We start from the raw sequence: 19806 nt of genomic DNA, 5'->3' as shown, positions 1-19806 counted from the left end.
TCTAAAACAAATCTACCTCCCCCACTCCAAAATGTCCGCTGCTGTTCTGCGCTGCGGCCCCTCCCAGGTCAACATGGAGAAGTCACTCGAATGCGTGTGCCAGACTGTGCTTGGGACCTTCACACACACTTTTTCTCATAAAAGGACAGCTTTGCATATGCTGACGGCATCAACAGGAAGGCCCAGGCTGGGAAACAAACAAGCCCGGGCAGTGATCTGGCTCGCTGAAGACCCGAGAGACCTGGGGGCCGGCTGCCTCCCTGTGGTGACAGCTAAGGTGAAAGTTCAGGGACCCGCACGGACCTGAAGTACACACTCACCGACTTCTGCTCAACGTGAGTAACTGTTACACATTCACTAGTGATGAACATTAAAACGTGCGACCTGCGTGGCTTACCTGCCTTCCACAGCGCCGTCCTCTGCTCGTTGTTAGAATTAAATGCTTTTGCAAATCTATGCGACTCTAATAAGCAGTCCAGTAGCTTAAAAAGTTGCTGCGATGTTAAAAAGCGGTACATTCCTTGGTCTTGAGTATCAACTCGAACATCAAAGTCCACGGCATCTCTCTTTGGAAAACAAACCACAAGTGTACACACACACACACACAGAGTCACAGATTTTAGTAAAGTTCAGAACTCAACACTACCCAAAGACCAGATTTATAAGCGAGCCATAGAACTCGATCTGTTCTATCTCAACAGAAAATAGGAAAATGTCCTTCTTTGTTATTAAATTTCCAGAATCTTCATTCGATGCATCTAGTCGCCAAGCACCACTCCGGCCCTCTATCCCGCCTAATTCCGACTCTAAGAGCTCAGCCCCCTCCCTGCCCGACCCTACAGCCTTCGCTGCTCCTCGCCCCTCAGGTTGGAGCCCACGGACTGCAACTGTATTTACCCCCCGCATGACCTCTCGCCTCCTTCTTACACTAACTGATGAAACCGCCTACTCCACGGCTACGCCCACGCCCTGAACTTGACTGAAAGGAAACTGGTTTCTCTTCAAATCCAGTGGGCTCGGGTGCTGCCCAACGAGCCCGCCCGTCTCTCATCCGCGTCCCTGGACCACGAGCCAGCGTTTGCACTTCCCTCCTCAAGCAGCCAAAGCTCCCTTCCCAGCCTCGCTTGGCAGGGGCTTTTCTTCCCATCTCAAAGGAAATCGGAAGCTGGCCGATCGCCAACGGACTCCCACCAGCACACGGACGTCCTGCATTTATGACCCGTTTGCTTTGCTGGTCTTCCTGTTACAACGCGTGAACTGTACAGACGGCCTCTGTCCAAGACGACCCCTGCGGACTTTGCTCTAGGCCTCGTCTCCATTCACTCAAAAGGACTGACTAGCAACTGCCCCTCTCTGGTCTGCATTCGGTTTCTCTGTCCTGGAGAACTCGCCCTCATCAGGACATGCTGCGATACTGCTGCTGATCTTGAAGACAAAACAAAGCCCGCCCTTCTCTGGCCTCCCTCGCCCTCCTCCAGCTATTATCTCATTTCTCTGTACCCCCTTTGCAGCAAAATTCGAGACAGAGTTATCAATATCTGCCATCTGCAATTCCTCTCTACTCTTATGGCCATTACAATAATTAACATTACAAATAAACACAATGCCAGGGTCACTAAAGTCCACCGAACTGCTAGCGGGCAAATCTCAGACAGAACATCACTTGACCTATCCAGCACTGGACCTAGTAAACCACACCCTTCTTCTGAAAACATTTTCTTCATTTGACCTCCGGGACAACTGTCTGTTGGCCGCCTCCCGCCTCGGTGATTCTGGTCTCATCACCGTGACCTCTAGACCACGGAGGCCTCCGGGGCTCGTCCCCTGACCCTGCTCTCAGCTCGGTCCACACTCACTACCTCGGTCATGTTGTCCAGTCACATGGTTTAAACTGAAACCACTGTGATGGAGACGGCCCCCGCCCGCCACATTAAATCTCTAGCTTGGCCTCTGCTCTGGAGCCCGGACCGCTCCAGCTAACTTCCTGCTCCACGAAAAGCAGCCGTCCGCACGCCGTACCTGCGCTGCAGCTAAGTTTTCCGCGTCCTCCTTCTTACTTGTAGCTGGGAAGAACACAATGTTGTCGATAGTCTGGATGAGTTCCAGCTGCACAACACATTTAATCAACAGGGCGGCAAACAATTTTTGTTCTGGAAATTCTGTGAGGAAACCCACCCCAATGCACATGCAAATAAAAATTATTTTGAATCCGTCATCATTTCTATGACATTACAATGCTAAGGAAACATTACTATGTAGCACGAAGGTAACTTGCACGTATCACACTGAGGATGCACTCGCTGCTTTTGCACATAAACATTGCTCGGTAAAATTTTAATGTAACCAACACTTAGAAAAGTGGTCGAAAATTAATTTTAAACAAAAATATTCCAAATGACTTAGAGCAGTGAACATGCTCAAAAAGTTTCCATTACATATTTAAAAATAAGATTTAGGTATTCTTCAATAAAATGTAACACATGAACTTAAAGCTACAACTTTAATAACACGTATTGTAGAGCCAGGTGTGACACCTGAATATAGGTCGTATGAGAACCTACACGAAAGAAAACAACGACCAGAGCGAGCCCCGCGGTCCGCCCAACGGGGTGGCACTGCGGGCGAATGACAGCACGCGCTTTACTCGGATCCCTGCGAGGACTTGTAGCTAAAATGGCCTTACGGTCTCAAATGGATTCACAAGCAAAGAAGTCTACAAGAAGTTATGCTAAGTGCATTACTACAGAAGGAACCAAACTACCAAGTAACGAAAGTGCTCTCCACCTCACCCAGGTGAGTCACACAACAAGCTACACCCTTCCCGGCTGAATGACTTCGCCCTGCTGGACATACTGACAGGGACTTGAGAGCAGGCTGCTGTCTAAGGACGCGGTCTCCACCGCTCCCACATCGGCTGCTCAGGGGTGCTGGGCACTTTCAGCAAGGTGAACCAGGTACGGCTGCCGAGGCTGCACACTGACCGCACGAGGGAGGCCGGGCCTCTGCGTGCTTGCCGGTGTCCTCTCAGGGCTGGAGGATGAGGGCCCTACCCGGTCCCACTAGCAAAGCCCAGAAGCATGTCTGACAATATATCTAGTTGGACGAATTTTACCCGTGACAAGGGCTGACCCGCCAGGGTTGTAATAGGCCACTGTTTCATTGGGTCACCAAAGGATAAGAGGCAAAGCTAAGCAAAGATGACGGACAACAGGTTCGGAATGGAGACTAGACTGGGCAGTAGTGTTTTATGAACTTGTGCAGAAAGAATGAATCCCCTGCCTTTCAGGCATGGTGCAGCACTCGGGCCTGTGCTGGGATTCTTTGCTGCGCAGGAGAGAGTCGGAGAGAAGATGTTCTCATCAGAGGAACCACCGCCTGTCCACTGGGTGAAATGGCTCGTGGAAACACGGTGACTGATGGTTCTTCTAGCTCCGACTATTCTGAGTCAGCAATTCCATGGTTAACTTTGCCTAAAAAGCTTCAAGGAGAGTGAAGCAGGAAAGAAGCCCGAGCCCTCAGCTCCGGGTGGCTAGGGAGATACACTCTGCTCCGCTAAAGGTGTACTCAGGTCAGCCGAGCGAAAACCGTCTAACGTGTGATGACCAGATCCTTCCTTCACGAAGCGAAGCTGAGCGAGAGGAAAGTCACTCACTCTTCTGTCCCCATGGCACAGCTCCCTTTTAAGAAGTTAGCAGACAAGTGACTAAAGCTAGAAGCTTCTTTCAAGTAGGAGAGCAAATAAAAAATGCCCTGGAAAAAATTAACTCAAGAGAGATCAGTGACCTGAATAGAAGAGCTAAAGTATAAAACCCTGAGCAGAAAATGGTGGGGAAAAACTTCATGGGTCTTAGCTATGACACTAAGAGCACGAGCAACAAAAGAAAAAAAATAAATTGGATTTCATCAGAATCAAAAACTTTTATGCAAAAGAAGACCTTACCAAAGTGAAAAGACCTACAGCATGGGAGAAAATACATACTTGCAAATCACATGTTTGATACGGGTGTAATATCCAGAGTATTTAACAAACTCCTACAATTCAATAACAAAAAGACAACCCAACTAAAGATGAGCAAAGGACACGAATAGACATTTCTCCAAAGAAGATATACAAATGGCCAATAAGCAAATGAAAAGATGCTCAACATCATTAACCGTTAGAGAAATGTAAATCAAATCTACAGTGAGACATCGCCTCACAGCCATTACGGCGATGCCACTAGGGACAGAAGAGGAATTGGTTAGAATGGCTAGTGGGACGTAAAGCAAAGAGGCCGCCATAGAAGACTTTGTAGTAGGTCCTCAGAAAGGTAACCAGAGTTACCACATGCCTTGGCAATTCCGCTCCTGGGTACACCCAAAAGAATTACTAACAGGCACTAAACAATACTTGTAAAGTCGCAGCTGCATCGTGATGACCAAAAAGTGGAACAAATCCAAATGTTCAACAGATAAATGCATAAATAAAATGTGGTGCATGCATACAAATGATAACTAGTCACAGAAAGGAATGAATTCCTGATCCACCTTATAATATGGATGGACCTTGAGATATGACACTAAATAAAAGCCAGACATAAGTCACGTAGTGTATGATTCCACTCATATAAAATGTGCAGAACGAATCCAGACACAGAAATCAGACTGGTGATTCCTGGAGGCTGGGGAAGAGAACAGGAAGAACAGCACAGTGTTACGGGGTTTGCTTCTGGGGTCATAGCAAGGTTTTGGAATAGAGAGACGTGGTGATCGCATAACACCTAATGTACTAAATTGTTCCTTTTAAAAGGGTTACTTTTGTTATGTGAATTTCATCTCAATTTGAAAACACAAGGCTGTCCTTTTCTCCTCCTGGGAGGTGTTTGTTAAAATTTTCCTTCAGTAAATGGAACTGGACCAATCTAGTAAAAAATGGAAGGGGTCCCCCTCCTTCGTGAAAGAACGAGGAAGGGGAAGGAGGCGCAAAGGCAGTGGGGTGTGGGTCGGCAGTGAGCCGGGAGCGCCTGCCTAGAAAGCACTGGTCCCTCACTGCACCCCGCCTCGCTCTCAGGGGGATGCGGGGGGCCCATCAGGAAAAGCAGGAAGGAGGGGAGGAGATGAAGACTCTGTGCTCAACACAAACATGAGCTGAAGGCCGCGTGGGAAAAGCGGGCATTGCGTGGATCAGAAGCAGAGTTCCTGAACATCCAGAGAACATCTGTGACGTCCGAGTCGGAGCGAACACAGCAGTGAGGTGCCCGCAAAATCGATTACAGTATATTTGTCAATGGTCAAAGTAAAAGCAAAATTTCATCCCCTTCCTACATAAAACAGCACACACAATTAATCTTACTAAGAGAAATAACTCACTTGCTGTGGGTTTAATCTTGTTGACGTCTTCATTTACAGTGGAGACCGAAGCCAATGGTACTTGCTGTCTAATATCTGCAGATCTGGGCTGAATAGAATCATGGATATCTACAGATTTCTGTGACACTGTATCCTAACAAAATAAAAAATTCATTATAAGTACAATGTATAAAGCTTAAGAATGAAAAGTTTCTATTATGCTGTTTTTTAATAAAATACATTATATCTCTATGAAAACAACATTCTATACATTGTGATTATAGACACAATGAGAAACTTATTTAAAATTGCCTGTATATGATTAAGAGCCAATGAACGGTCTTTAAGAAGAATTTGCTTCCCGGCCCTCAGTAGGCTTGGGCCTAACACCGCCCAAGAGCAAGAGATAAAAACGCTAAGTTCCACTGTGTTAGAAAAGTGGCCAACGACACCCATGAGCGGTCATGGAATCTTAGGAGAAGGGAGACTTCTGCAAGCTGTGGCTTCGTGCACGTGAGCCCAGGGAAGCTTTATGGGGGCGGGGGGCAGAGTTTAGGCAAAAATGTTCTGTCACCCAAGGAACCAGCAACCAGAAAGGTCAGTGAGGTGACCAATTAGGATTGTGACGCCATGAGGAGAAGCTGACCATTCAACTCCAGCAGAGTTACACCACAATTCGGCCCAGAGTTACTAAGTGAAACCTTGGAAAACTAATGAGTCTTCCTGAGCTGAGGTTTTGTGATCTGAAAACAGACAACACCTTCGAAGGAGGCCGTTGGGATCAGACACTAAATGCGAAGCACTGGCGCAGCGACAGACAACACACGGTAGCCGAGGTGGCCACGATTCTAGCTTGATTCTCTTACAGCGGTGCAGCACACTCAGAACAGAACTCAGTTTCGAGAGCAACTGAGAATTCTGACACAACCGTCCCAGCCAGGTGCATGTCTCACCTGGGCATCCAGAAGGAAGTCGGGAACCAGCGTTCCAAAGAAACGGCGCTAATAGAAATATTTTAACTTGGATTTAAGATATCGTAGTTTATGAATTTTTAAATTTCCTGTTTTGTATAAAATGGGGATAACGTGTACTGATCCTGGGTCAAAAAATTGCTGGAAGGACGGGAGTGACAACTGTCCAGCCAAGGGCAGTCACCAGAAACCGAAAGGAGGCGGCTTCTCTCGGAGGCCGTGGAGGGACATGGCTCTGCTGACACCGTGATTTTGGACCTCTGGCCTTCCGGACTCAGAGGATAAATTTCTGTCATTTTAACCTGCTACGTTTATGGTAATTTGTTATGGCAGACCTAAGCAAACAAATACACTGGATGAAGGGTTTATAAAAATACTTTGTACTGTTCTTGTAACTTTAAGGTCAAATTATATCAAAATTAAAATTTAAAATAATATCTAATAATATCTTCAGGTTGGCATGGAAAGCCACAGATAATCTGGTCCCTGCCTCTTACAACTCTTGAAATTATTTTACTCTGTCTCAGACCATCCGCAGTATAATATACTTTAAAATACCTCTTGCATGGCACTTACAGAGATAAATTTTAGCCACCGGGGAAATTTACCATCATGAAATCTGATCAGAGAATTCTGACAAGTACATTTATGCCATCTTTTTACGAGAGCTGGGGTCATAAAAAAGATTTTGGCCTATGGCAAAGTTACTTTTCAAAATAATAAAATAATTTTAAAGTATGCTTTATTAGAACTTACCAACTGTTTCTCACTCACGGGGGATGAAGGTGGGGGAGCAGTTTCTCCAGAAGTGGGACGCCAGGTCAAGAGCCTTTAAAAACATCGAAATCACACCAATCACCAACAGTGTGAAACACATCACATCCATCCAACAGGTTTTGAAAGGGGGCACAAAAACATCACATGAATATACCAAAAACAACATATTCCTTCTTTGACTATTGCTAAGAGCAATTTGCTAAAAAAAAAAAAAATAATAAAAATAAAAATCTAGTAAAAAGTATACAATATGTGCTTCCAGAAAGTAATAGCATTTAATATATTTAAAAGAGTACTCTGGTCATAAGTTTTATAGTAAAAAGCACTTCTGAAAAGTTTCAGTAACTTTAAACTCACTTTTAAGTATTAAGGGTCATTAAATATTTTCCAAAGGGAGACTGAAAAAAAGTTTGAGACATTTCAAAAAATTCATAGAACCCTTTAGATTCTACTTTCTTTAATGTTTAACAATAAATGAAATAAAACTTGGCCAAAAGGGGACACTAACTTGACACACATTAAGCAGCTGCTTGAGACGGAAAGATGACTGAGTCCTAAGTTACTGCTTCTGAGAAGCAGAGGCTCCTGGGGAACGGGGCAGATGGAGAGTAAACACATCCAGCTCAATATGGACAGAACTCTCGCACAGACACATGCGACTCAGAGATGCTCATCAGATGATCTCTAAGATCATATACCTTATCCCGAGTATATACATTCAACAAATTAAAACAGAAGCAGTTCTAAAAAATGTTCAGTCTGACTAGTGTTTATGAAGACTCTGTAGAGACAAAAACCAGTCAGGAAATCATTCTGTAGGGGTCACAGATAAACTGACAAAAATGGACCATTTGTCACACCAATTCAACAAAATGTGCACCAAAAAATAAAAAAAAAAAATTTGTCAAATAGGCCAAGGGGATTATTGTGTGTCCTTTTAGGATAGTCCAACGTTGAGACTGCTTTCCTAAGGACGTGTTCCTTTTGAATTCCTATTTCCTATTGATTAGGATCTTTATAAGGGAATCATACCAATACAAACATATTTAACTCATGTCAAGAAAAAGTTAAGGATGCTTAAAAATGTGGACTGACAGTTTTCATATACAGTTTTATGCAAGTACATTTAGGTAAGATTTAAAACATCTTATTAAGGTAGATTTAAAAATCGTGGATCCAAAGTAAAACTATGTGCAGGTCAGAGGGCCCAAGGTAGAGCGGAGAAGTAAATCCAAGCTTGCCCTGTAAACGTCCCGGGTGTCATTCAGCCACACCGTGTGTCAGCTTCCCTATTGATAAGAACTCCTTTACTACAGTTCAGTTCCAAACATCCCTTGGAAAATGATGACAATTAACTGTAAAATATATTTGCAAGTAAAATATCCTTAGATTATCTACAGAAACTAAACTATTTGTTTAGGTTCTTTCTTTTTTTCAATTCAAAACTACTGCTTGGTTTAGTCTGGACAAAACCTTTTAGAAATAAATCATTTCACTATCACCCCAATTTTGGATGATCACACTGAAGGTTTTGGTTTATATAGAATTTATATTATGTATTCGTTATGGCTTATAGGAATTTGATTTATAATAAATATGAATTCATGAAACGCAGATATTTTTTAAAAGATTTATGAGAAATCACTGGTTCCTATCTAACTTTTTAATATAAAAAGTTATATAAAATCTTACGCGTGTGGGATTGTAGTTTTGAAGATATCCAGGGTGCAGTTACAAGTTTTATCCCAGATTTCTAGGGTAAATTTTTCACCATTCAGAATCACAACATTCTCTAAGCAGTTTGTACCAGATCGTGCTAACTGCTCATTGTCTAGAAAAGAAAAGAGCAATTCATTTACATATTACCAGGGTCACATGCAATACTGTGTGTCACTCATCTGGTACAGACCTACCTTGCTGCACACACCAGTAGAGCTGAGCAAAAATATCATCCAAAAGTACATCGCTGAGCACTTCTAAATACTGGGTGAACACATCGCAGATCGCGTAAAGTGCATGATTACAAGTCGTCGTCATCCATTCAGCTTTCTAGGGGAAAAAAGTCATTGAATGAAGGTCAGAACCTGCACCAACTACTGGAATTAAAATCTGTAATGTGAGCCTGTCCCCATTCCCTTGAGACCACTTACTTCCTTCTGGACTATTACATTCACCTCAAATTACTATCTGTTATCTACTTTTCTCCACTATCCCATAATCGCTGATGTCTAAAACAATTTAACTATTTTTTTGCAATGTTTTGATTGTAAAAAACTATCACTGCATTATTTTACCATTAGTGTTATGACTTTTCAAACAATACTCATGAATAACAACAGCTGGCCGTGCTCTTTTCATGTTTTTTTATGACCAAACATGAAAAAGAAGTAAAGGGGTGAAAGGATAAGACTTTATCCGAGTAGGGTTAGCATGACTTGAAACTTAAACTGACTTTTTCGTCAGTTCTTGAAAATACCACAAAATGCAAAAAGGGCCAAAGTAAGCATAAGTAATTTATTTTTCCCAAATGCATAAAAGACTAATTTGGACTGATAGTTTTCATATATAGTTTTGTGCCAGTGCATACTTAATAAGATGTTTTAAACTACAAGTCTACCTGTAGATTTAAAAATCAGAGCTCTCAAGTAAAACTCTGGGCAGGTTAGAGAGCCCCCGAGGCTCGCATTTAATAGAACTATGGGGGACAAAATGAGAAAACTTGAAGCTCTCTCCCCACACTTACCAAAATGCATACTGTAACAGGTTTGTCATAAAAGACAATTTTAAAAACCAACTTATTACTATGTATTCTTTATTCAACTCAGAACAAGAAGTCACTATAAACACTAATGAATGCTATTGGTGTTTATAGTTGTGACAATATTAAAGTGAGGAAAAGAAACTGAATTTCAACAAAAACAATCAAAATCAAAAAACAATCTGTTAACTTGGTCCTACCTCCAAATAGTACTCTTGTTTATAAAGACATACAACACATTGTGATGCCTTAAGGAAAATTTTTCTAGGAATTTTTTCTGTTCAATGTATCTAATTTGAAATACTATAATATATTAAAGAAAATATTAAGAACCTCTTGACTACAATAAATGAAAATTCTGTGTTCTCTTACCTCTGTCTGCTGTTCTGGCAATTTCATGTTGTCAAAGATTCTGAAAACAATTCTAAACAAATCCTGCCACCAGTGTTTTTCGTAAGTGTGGCCATAAGTTTTCATTATTTCAAACATTACGGTTAAACCCCTAAAGTGATATAACACAATTAGGAAAGCTAAAATACCAAAAAGCAATTCTCATCAGAATCCCCTTCCTAATTTTTATAGTTCACAAAATTGCAGAAAACAAAGTTTAAAAATGGGTTTAAACTAACACATGATACTGAGTTTAAATATTTTAAGTTGTTCTACAGCTTTAGGATGCGTCATTTTGAAGAAAACTTCAAAAGCCTTCTCCTTAAAATGTTTTTCTTTATTTTACTTTTCCTCCATTCCCACGCCATCATCATTTAAAAATTACAAATGAAATTACAGATTGAGAAAGATCATCATTTTAGTGAATATTAATTTTGTGGCACCACGGCCAAGGAAGAAAGTGCATCAATAACAATCTAAGAATAAAAATTAGAGTTCAGAAAATCTTTTTCAAAGAGCTACAGGAATTTTTAACTAACGATATAATTGTTTATATAATATCCTCAAACAAAAGGATTTGTCCAACTAATCCATGAAGACGCTGATGTGGGCGAGGGTCTGTGTTTTTCCTGCGATGCTGGTCACCTGGGAGGCACACGACAAGCATGTGATCGATGAATAAAGAGCTGAGTATCTCATTCGCTATCTCTGAGTAAGTGCTAGCTAGAACTAAAACCCGAAGCTGCCTTTGATTCATTACCTTTCTCGAAATAATACCTTCGTGTAACCATTAAAAAACTCGATCCCTTCTCTACATATTACTTTCTTCTAGCAAAATATAGGTACCCTTCAATTTAGAAAAAGTTTATATTTCTAAAAGTCTGATGGTAATCCAGAAGAAAATCTCCTTTGCTGGCCTCATTAGCTGGTAAACTATCCTGGAGCGTAGTGCAGCCTCGAAACAAATATTTGTTAAATGAATGTGTAAAATAACATTACAGTAGTTCGGCCCTGTGGCAAGTTCACAAATTTGTTTGCTCCATAATATAACTAATGTGTAAAACGAGCAGAAGTGAAGAAACTGGTAAAGAAATGCCTATGAAAGAAATATTCTCTCTTCCCCCAAAGAACCTTGTCAGAGTTTCCTGTTTCCCCCTGCAGTGGAACAAGGCGCCCTCGTCCCTCCATCTCCTGAGCTCGAAATCCATTGTGCCTCCCTCCAGGTAACTGGGTGCAACTCCCATGGCTGGGATAAGGGAATGTGGGATCCTGTTTCTTTCAGGCCCTCAAAGCAAACGCTGATCCACAAAGGTTTCCAAGGATTACTACTAAAGAAGTCTTTCTTACAGCAGTATTTAAGTTGATGGTGTAGGGAAAACAAAATTGGGACTCCAGGTTATTTATTTAGCTTTGTAAGGAAATAGAATGAGAATGCATGTGGAAGTATTTTGTAATTAGTGTGTTATAAAAATCGTAGGGCTACATCTTTAAATGTAATCTAAATAAGTTGCTCCACTGAGGTGGCTGGACATTTGAAAGATGTAAATCTAAGTAATTAGGGGCTATCTTGAATTTTATCAAGTTCTAACAGGTCTACTGACAAATAACCCTCAATGCCTAGATACAAAAAAAGACATGAAATGTTCTTAGGATTGCTAAATTCTATGACAAATTCTCAAGGTCTGAGTGCTACTTTGGATGATTTATCTCTTTCCTAAAACTTTCTGTTATAACAAATACTACTATGAAAATGAAAAATGTCTTAGGAAATAAATCAAATGTAATCTTGGATGGGGTGGGTGTGGTTCTGGCATAAGGGGAAGAAGGAGAGATTCATTCTTTCATTATATTTCTATAATCGATTTGTTACAACTCCGTACCACCTTTCTGATTTAAAAAAAAAAAATCCAAATGTCCAAATGACTGATTCTCCCTAAAAAGACGACGGGATAATTAAAAGAGGGATTTTAACATAAAGCTGAACTCAAAATGCCCTTAAACCCTTGTTGACAGATATCTGGATACACAAGCTGGCTATTTCACTTTGGCAGTCAAAAATAGAGAGCCAAAAAAATTATCCTATGGGAATGACATGAGCTATAACGTAAGGAATACATACTGAGTGCCTGTCTGGTTATATTATAACCATAACAGTTTCTTTAGAAATAGACTATATGTTCATGTAGATCTTTTATTGAGAATATACTTTGGAAAGACTAATTCTTTTTGAACAGACATATATTATTCAAAATATGTTACTGACCAGTCTTCAGAGAAATGGTTCTTTACCTAAAATTCATCAGGGATGTACATTTGGAAATTCTTCTATCATTCTTCAAAAAATAAAATAAATTTTGCCACTAACTTCTATTTCTGATTGGAAACAAATGTATGAATGGTAATGTATTTCCATTTTTATCACTGTTCTATTTTACCATATTTTAAAATCTGCCTATCTAATAATTGCTATATTTGATAAAACACACTTTAACAATCAAACTTGTGTTCAGTAAGAGAAGTTAATTTGATTATAGTCATATAGTAAAATACGCCTTACAGAATTTTAATTACAAATACTGATTGTTACCTGGTTCTTACATCTAATTTGCATCTATTGATGACACACGACAACTCGAAGAGGATCGGGAACCACCCTCTGACCCACACCCTGTCTTCAGGCGCCACGTTCATGTCATCGCTCGTGTACTCCTTGAAGGCCTTCGAGGAGAAAGGTAGGTTTATTAAAGGCGAAACATAATACCTGCACGTTAAGCATATTATTTCTCCAAAACTTTAAAAAATGCTTTACAAATCAAAAGCGAACCACCTGATAAACCACAATTTATAAAAAGATGAGATTATAACTGCCTATGAAGAGCACTGGACTTGAATCCAAAAGTTGGGTTCAGCTTCAAATCTGTTACCAGTTTTCTACATTATTAACCAGGTTAAATCAGTTTTTCATTTCTACCGTTTAAATGGTTATGACACCATGCAGCCACCCTAACTGCACTGAGGAGGTGGAAAGGTCAAATGAGTTCACGCATGTGTACGTAAAGAGTACAAAGCACCCCACAGGCCTATGTCAGTATATAGTAGGAATCTTATTACCAAATCTATAGTGCATCACTTCTCCTTACGATAGTTACAAAGACAGATTCAGATATGAAGTTAAAGCTGGCAGCCAGGTGCCAATTCAATCTTTTACTTCAGTGCTTACGCCATACTCATCCAAGACAGTCAACTTCATAATGGAGAGCATGGAAGGCAAAACATAGTACAGGGTAAAGGCTAAAAGCACAGGCTTGGGTTCGACCTCAGGTCTCCTTACTAGCCCTGCAGTCACAGACGTTATTTCTGAACTTCTTTGTGCTGCATATTTCTCATCGAACTGTATGGGGCTACAACACTTTCTAGCCCATACAGCTGTTACACAGACTGAACAAGTTACTGCATGTGAGACACTCAGAAAAATACCTGATACCTTCGGTCGACTTTGGCTAACGTTACTTACCATTATAACTCAGAATCGAGCTCAGATAACTTTTGTGTTTACTAAAAAATGAATGCTTCACATCTCCTCAATTCTCAAGTAAACATAGATCTCAGATAGGAAATAAATATTCCGTAAAATTTCGTTTACTAAATGACACTATACCTGAGGCCGCTCAGACACGTATTTTGCACAATGGCGAATAAGCCGAATTGCTTCCATACTTGTGTCTGGGAAAGCTGCATTGCATGCGAATTCAGACAGGCACTTCACTGCATCCTGGAAAGAATCGATAGTTGCTGGGAAGTGTTTTTCAAACACCAGGGCTAAAAGAGAGAAAAAGATAGCAAGATAATTATAAATTTCCAATTATTTTTAATGGTACCAAAAAAATACATCAATTTCTAGATGTAATGTATACTTCTTAAAAGGGTAAAGGTTTCGACGTCTGACAGATATGGGTTCAAGTCTGCCGTGACCGTTTATCTGACCTCGAGCAGAGACAGGAAAACAGGTCTGCTGGTACGCAGTGGGTACTGAATCACCAGTTGTTGAGTGAATATACAAAATTACATCTACTCTCTGTATCTTAGTTTCTTAATCTATAAAACAAGGGTAACAATACCCACAGGATAGTTGTAAGCACTAAATAAGATCACGTAAGTTAAGAAGTGTTCAGCACGATGCTTGATTCAAGCAAGCACTCAATAAATAACTATGAAGATACCACTATTCTTGACGTTGATAATGGTAACCACGCTCGCCTTCCAGACAGGCTGAATTTACATCTTTACTATTTCATTCTCCCTTAAAGTCAAAGGAGGCTGTGAAGTGTAGCTGTCAAAAACAAAGTCTTTTACTTAAGACTCCCTGGTGCTGAATCACAACTCTGTCACCCTTAGGCAAATTAACCTCAGTGGGCCTAATCTATGGGGAAAAGGGGGAGGGATACTAAAGATACTTATCTCACAGAGTTGTTGTGAAGACTGAAGAAAATACATGCGAAGTGCTTACAGTGCTTGCCATATAGTAAATATTCAATATATGTTAACTATAATAATAATATCATTGTTTACTCTGCTTCTGTAGGCAAAACTTGGTAAACTTAAAAACCATAATAGGTCCATAACCTTATAGTTGAATTATCTTCTGCACACATTAGAATTCTGTTTAACTTAAACACAGCTAAAAGAATACTCACTGACAATGTGCCCTGTTGTCTGGAATGCAAGTTCCACTATGCTTTCATCTTGATCAGATGCAGCTAGATGAAACACAGAGAAAATGTTTTTCCATCCAGACCGAATGTTAGCAGCTTGAGAATTCACCATCTGTGCTATGCACCGTACGACCATATCTCGAATTGTTGGAGACCTAAAATAATATAATTTCTTAGACACGCGTACAGTATAAAAACTCATCGGTTTTCTTTCCCGTTTCCCCCTGCTGTGGAAACTACTAAGGTATTTTTCTGAAGTGAAGCAATTCAACAAATGTAATACCTGTTCCGTTTCATTATATGTTCAAAAGGTCTTAAGAAATCCTTCTGGAATCTGAAATTAGCAAGCTCCCCTTTCTCTAAGAACTTCATTGACAACTGCCTCAAGGAGTCTACTGCAAAGATAGCCACATCTTCGTTAGGGTTACAGCCAACCTGCATCGGCAACAAATACAGAGTGCTAACGTCAGCAGCGAAAAGCTTTAATTCTCTATTTTTGTTTTAGAAAAACTATATCATTAACAGTATAGATAAATAAACCCTAAGTTCTCCATAAAGGCATTAGGTGCTAACAATATTTTTCAACAAGAAAAACATTAGATTAGCTAAATTCTTAAAACTGAGAGCTGAAGAAAACAGGACTCAAAGGGTTTTCTAAATTTAATTAGTTACAAAATGTAATTTAAAAACTGCTTGGAAAGAAAAACAATCCCAATTAGATTATGATAAGAAAATTTTAAACAATGAAAAATAATACAAATGCAAGCAAATCCTGTAATTATTCAAATACCTTATTAAAATGATCTCCAATAACTTCCCAAATTCGAGACCACTGCAATCTTATTCTTCCCATGTTGTAATATGATATTTCTACTATTTTTTGTAGACTAAACATTCTTGGATGTGTAGTGGAAAGTAATTCATCCATAGACACAGCACAGAGCCAACGGACAAAATCCACTATAATATAAATAGATTTATAATTTTTTAGCTTAACTCTCAAGTCTTTCAGCCAAAAAATGCCAGCTTGTAAATGGAATAAATGTACATACTTACCAATAGCATTTCCATCTAGCCTTGTGGACCCTGTAAATATTCTAAAGAAAAAAATATAATTCAAAAACATATAGTCTCACACTTCTGTTACATCAATTCAAATGTTGTAGCCTGAGGTACAAGCTACTTTTATCTGTTTTAAGGAAACAAAAAAAATCGAGTAGTCACATGAGTATTTTTTATTATACAGTTTAGTAACAAGTATAGTTTGGGAGCTCCTCACTCCTTCCTTTGCATTCAATAATATCTTCAAGTGATACTATATGGTTGTAATTTTACTAATAATTTTATAAACATTAGATAGGTATCTTATGAGACTAGGAACAAGACAAATATTAATTTGTAAAATAACTGGCACACTATAAGAGAGATGTTTCAATTTTTTCCTGATTACTAATATTAGCGTGTTTTTAAAATGAAAAATCCTACTTCATTTTACAAGTATTGTACACTTGATTAGAACACTCATTTATATTAAGTTACAAGCAATTTAACAGAACTTTGCAAATAGTCTTGAACAGTTTGACCAAGAAGTGGCTATGCTGGGCAAAGCTGGCCAGCTTTTTTTCTCTGTTTTAGAGTTTCTTAAGACTTCTGAGTACATCATACTGTTTTAACCTTAGTGCCCTTGACTGTATGTCTATGTGTTCTGGCAATGAATAATAAAAGCAAGACTGGAAACACAGCTTTAAAAACTAATAACATGACAACTCGGAATTTCAGCTGCTAAAGGAATATCTTGAGATTTCCCATATTGTTCTTGTCAGTTGAACAAAACAACAATTCAAAGATCTGGCTGAAGATACAATCTAGGGGAAAAAGAAGAGTAATAACACCACATTTAATCCAGCAGTTAGACTGGATCCAGAAATTTAAATATACAAAGCCATTGTATAAAACTCTTACATGAACAAAAATGAAAATTGCTAGACTAGGCATTATGTCATTAGCCAATTTCTCAAACTAGAGGTATTCTTATGGAAAACAATGGCTATATATATATAAAAAGGATACCAAAAAATACAGTCAAAACTAAAAAGTATAGGATAAACAAGAAAAAAATTTTTAACTGAGAAGGAAGCAAATGGCAAAGAGTCGAAGGAGCAAAGAACAGAGGCAGAGACGGAGGTCACGTGTGACTACAGGGGAAATAAGCCACAAATTCTCTGAAAGCAGCGAAATGCGATTCGACACGGGACAGAGAAGGAGTAGCAGCGATCGGACAGGTTCTGTAGACCCGGGCAATGGCGGAAGGTGGCGGGAGCACGCAACCTGGAAAAAGGCATTCGACTTGCTACTCACTTTGGTAGCCTCTGAGGGTCACTCTATTTCTGGTAACGCTCCACTAAAGATAAGCAATATGGTAGAGCACAATGTCCTGTGGAAGCATGTAAAACTAAGCCTTGATATACTAAGACAGGAGACTGAGCTATGTTTCACAAAATCAGTCTATGAAATGGATTCTACGTTCCTTGTATGAAAAGCAAAGAACAGAAGCATAAGAATCTTGTGTGTTATTAAGACATGTCCTGAAAAGCATGAGTAGGAAAAACATTTTTGATAGATTATTGCTTCATCCACATTATGACAGTGATAGAAAAATAAAAAAAAAAAAAAAAAAGAGGTTGACAAAACTTGCAGATTCTGGATCAGACTTTAACCTATAAGTAACACACAGGCAAACTAAATTACTGTATATGAAAGTTTTCAGAATGAAAATATCACAGGTAACATTTATTTCGTAGACCTAAGTGAAACATGTTTATGAGCAAATGCAATGGGCGATGAGCTATATGTGTTTTTTGCAAGGTGACAAGACATTCCAAAGTGTGAGATGGGCTAGTTTTATAAAGCTAGATCTGATGTGCTTAAAAAAATAATAATAAAAACAAACAATATGGTGCTAAATAACTGATAAACTTTTATAGGTAAATCATTCCTGAACAAACTACCCCTGTTTAGTAAAACTTATGAAATTGGTCTAGTTTGGCAATGCCTAGCAAACGGCACCCTAGCAAGGCCTAGAGGATCAGGTACTCCGGCCGGATTCAAGTGTCCAATACTCTCCTAAATTCTAACGGAACAGGATCCCTAATACGAAAATGGAGGTAATTATAAAATGTTACCATCTCAAAGCTTTTAATAGAATCACATTTTTCAGTTAAAAAACAAACTATAAACAATTAAAAAATCATTTTTATTTTTTATGTTTATATACTTGTCATAATAATTTTTCACAGCAATAAGCCGAAGGACAGGAAAATGACATTTCCTGCTGTAAAGCACAGAGCTTTACAGAATTATGGCTGACAATATTCTCACCGCTGTCTTGAATACCAGGGTAATCTCACTGAGTTAGCTGACAGACTAGAGTCAGAATATTACATATGAAAATAAACTCAGATCAGATATTCCGAAAGAAATTCACAAGAAATTTAACGAAAAGTAAAATACATTACACAAAGATATAATCATATAATAAATCAAAGATGTAACTTTTAATGTTTTCACTAAGAGCTAAAATTTAACTAAATTCAATCACTGAATTTATGTTTGTAGAAGCCTTTGGTGGTGATGAGTTTGAGACAACGAAGTACTAACAGAACTTGTGTCAAGACTCCTCTGAAATAGCATAAATTCTTAAAACAGAGAGGCATATTGTTTGTTCAAATGAGTGACGTGTCTACGTGTAACTAACAGTGGACAGTTGGATAAATTAGAACTAGGTATGGTCATAAAAATATATTACGGAAACAAAAATAGTACGTAAAATGTGGACTCCTGCCTGAATAGATCATCATCATGACAGTAAAAATGACTGTGTGGCAGGCAGGACGATCACCTGCAGGGAGGACGGACACTGCCCTGCTCCGGAGCTGAGCGCGCAGGCGACAAGGGTGGAGCCGTCAGGAGCACACACTCAGAGGCGTGCCGCGGAGCGCGCATCCTGGCTCCACCCTCCACAATCCTCTATGACTGAAACTGTTTGAAAAACACAAACCAGATTACCTTGGTTGTGGGGATGAGAAAGTTATTTAAGTCCCCCACGTTTCAGTTTCCTTATTTTTAAGTGGAGGACAAAAATACTATTCATCTCATAAAGCTACTCAAAGGTTTAAGTGAAATAACATATATGTAAAGCACTTCGAAAAGTACTAAGCACGTGGTAAGCCTCTGAGTTACATAGTAGGTATAAGACGATACACAATCTTTCTTCTACCTTTACAGAAAAAAAAAAAAAAAAAAAAGGCAAATGACCTCCTTCCCCTAACAAAAAGGACAGCAAGTAGACATTAAGAATTCGAGGAGAAAGTTCCAGGGAGTACTTCCAGGGTCAGTAACCTGCGACCCTCTAGTTGTGTCTGTAATTAGAGCAAAGAGTTTTATCTAAAGCAAAGTAAAATGATGGATCAGTACGTGTCTCCAAGCACCAAGAAAAGAATATAGTACGTGTCACATTTTTTAAAGTTTCCATCAGAAGTGGTTAGAAAAGATTCAGAGTTGTAAAATGTTAAGTTTCAATTTTGGGGGCATTCATCTGGGAAAAGCTAACCTTCAAAAGAACACTAGATATTATTCCACATACTGGGAATTTTTAAAATCTGAAACTAAATATTCCATAGTAAAATAAACCAAAGTATGAGTTTCCTTTTAAAAACAAACTAAAAACAAAGAATACCTAATAATGTTTATACTATACAAATTCCCTCCCACAGAAGCTTATAATAAGAGTTGCCAGCTAATCCCTTCATTTTACCCATAATGCTGCAGTCCTACATCACGGACCAGAAAGACAAATTACTCTCTCTTTTCA

General features: G+C 39.2%; 1 protein-coding gene across 9 annotated transcripts in view; it reads right to left on the bottom strand.

Moving 5' to 3' along the window:
• The window catches only part of ARFGEF1 (ADP ribosylation factor guanine nucleotide exchange factor 1), a 96596-nt gene that overhangs the window by 4920 nt on the left and 71870 nt on the right, over positions 1 to 19806 (bottom strand). For 4 of the 9 annotated variants that reach the window (XM_016152907.2, XM_036233278.1, XM_016152908.2 and 1 more), the window contains exons 24-36: positions 15993 to 16033; positions 15727 to 15896; positions 15220 to 15371; positions 14919 to 15091; positions 13883 to 14043; positions 12812 to 12942; positions 10207 to 10336; positions 8990 to 9125; positions 8769 to 8907; positions 7056 to 7128; positions 5350 to 5482; positions 2020 to 2159; positions 398 to 566 (exon numbers count right to left, since the gene is read on the bottom strand). In XM_016152907.2, coding sequence (XP_016008393.1) covers positions 398 to 566; positions 2020 to 2159; positions 5350 to 5482; positions 7056 to 7128; positions 8769 to 8907; positions 8990 to 9125; positions 10207 to 10336; positions 12812 to 12942; positions 13883 to 14043; positions 14919 to 15091; positions 15220 to 15371; positions 15727 to 15896; positions 15993 to 16033 — 1748 coding nt within the window. Of the gene's footprint in view, positions 1 to 397; positions 567 to 2019; positions 2160 to 5349; positions 5483 to 7055; positions 7129 to 8768; positions 8908 to 8989; positions 9126 to 10206; positions 10337 to 12811; positions 12943 to 13882; positions 14044 to 14918; positions 15092 to 15219; positions 15372 to 15726; positions 16034 to 19806 lie in introns of those variants that run through there. The other 5 variants (XM_016152903.2, XM_016152905.2, XM_016152904.2 and 2 more) reach the window with 2 other exon arrangements.

The sequence above is a fragment of the Rousettus aegyptiacus genome, unplaced genomic scaffold, assembly GCF_014176215.1.
Source record: "Rousettus aegyptiacus isolate mRouAeg1 unplaced genomic scaffold, mRouAeg1.p scaffold_m13_p_15, whole genome shotgun sequence".
In the NCBI taxonomy this organism is placed as follows: domain Eukaryota; kingdom Metazoa; phylum Chordata; class Mammalia; order Chiroptera; family Pteropodidae; genus Rousettus; species Rousettus aegyptiacus.
This window is presented reverse-complemented; position numbering and strand designations above follow the sequence as displayed.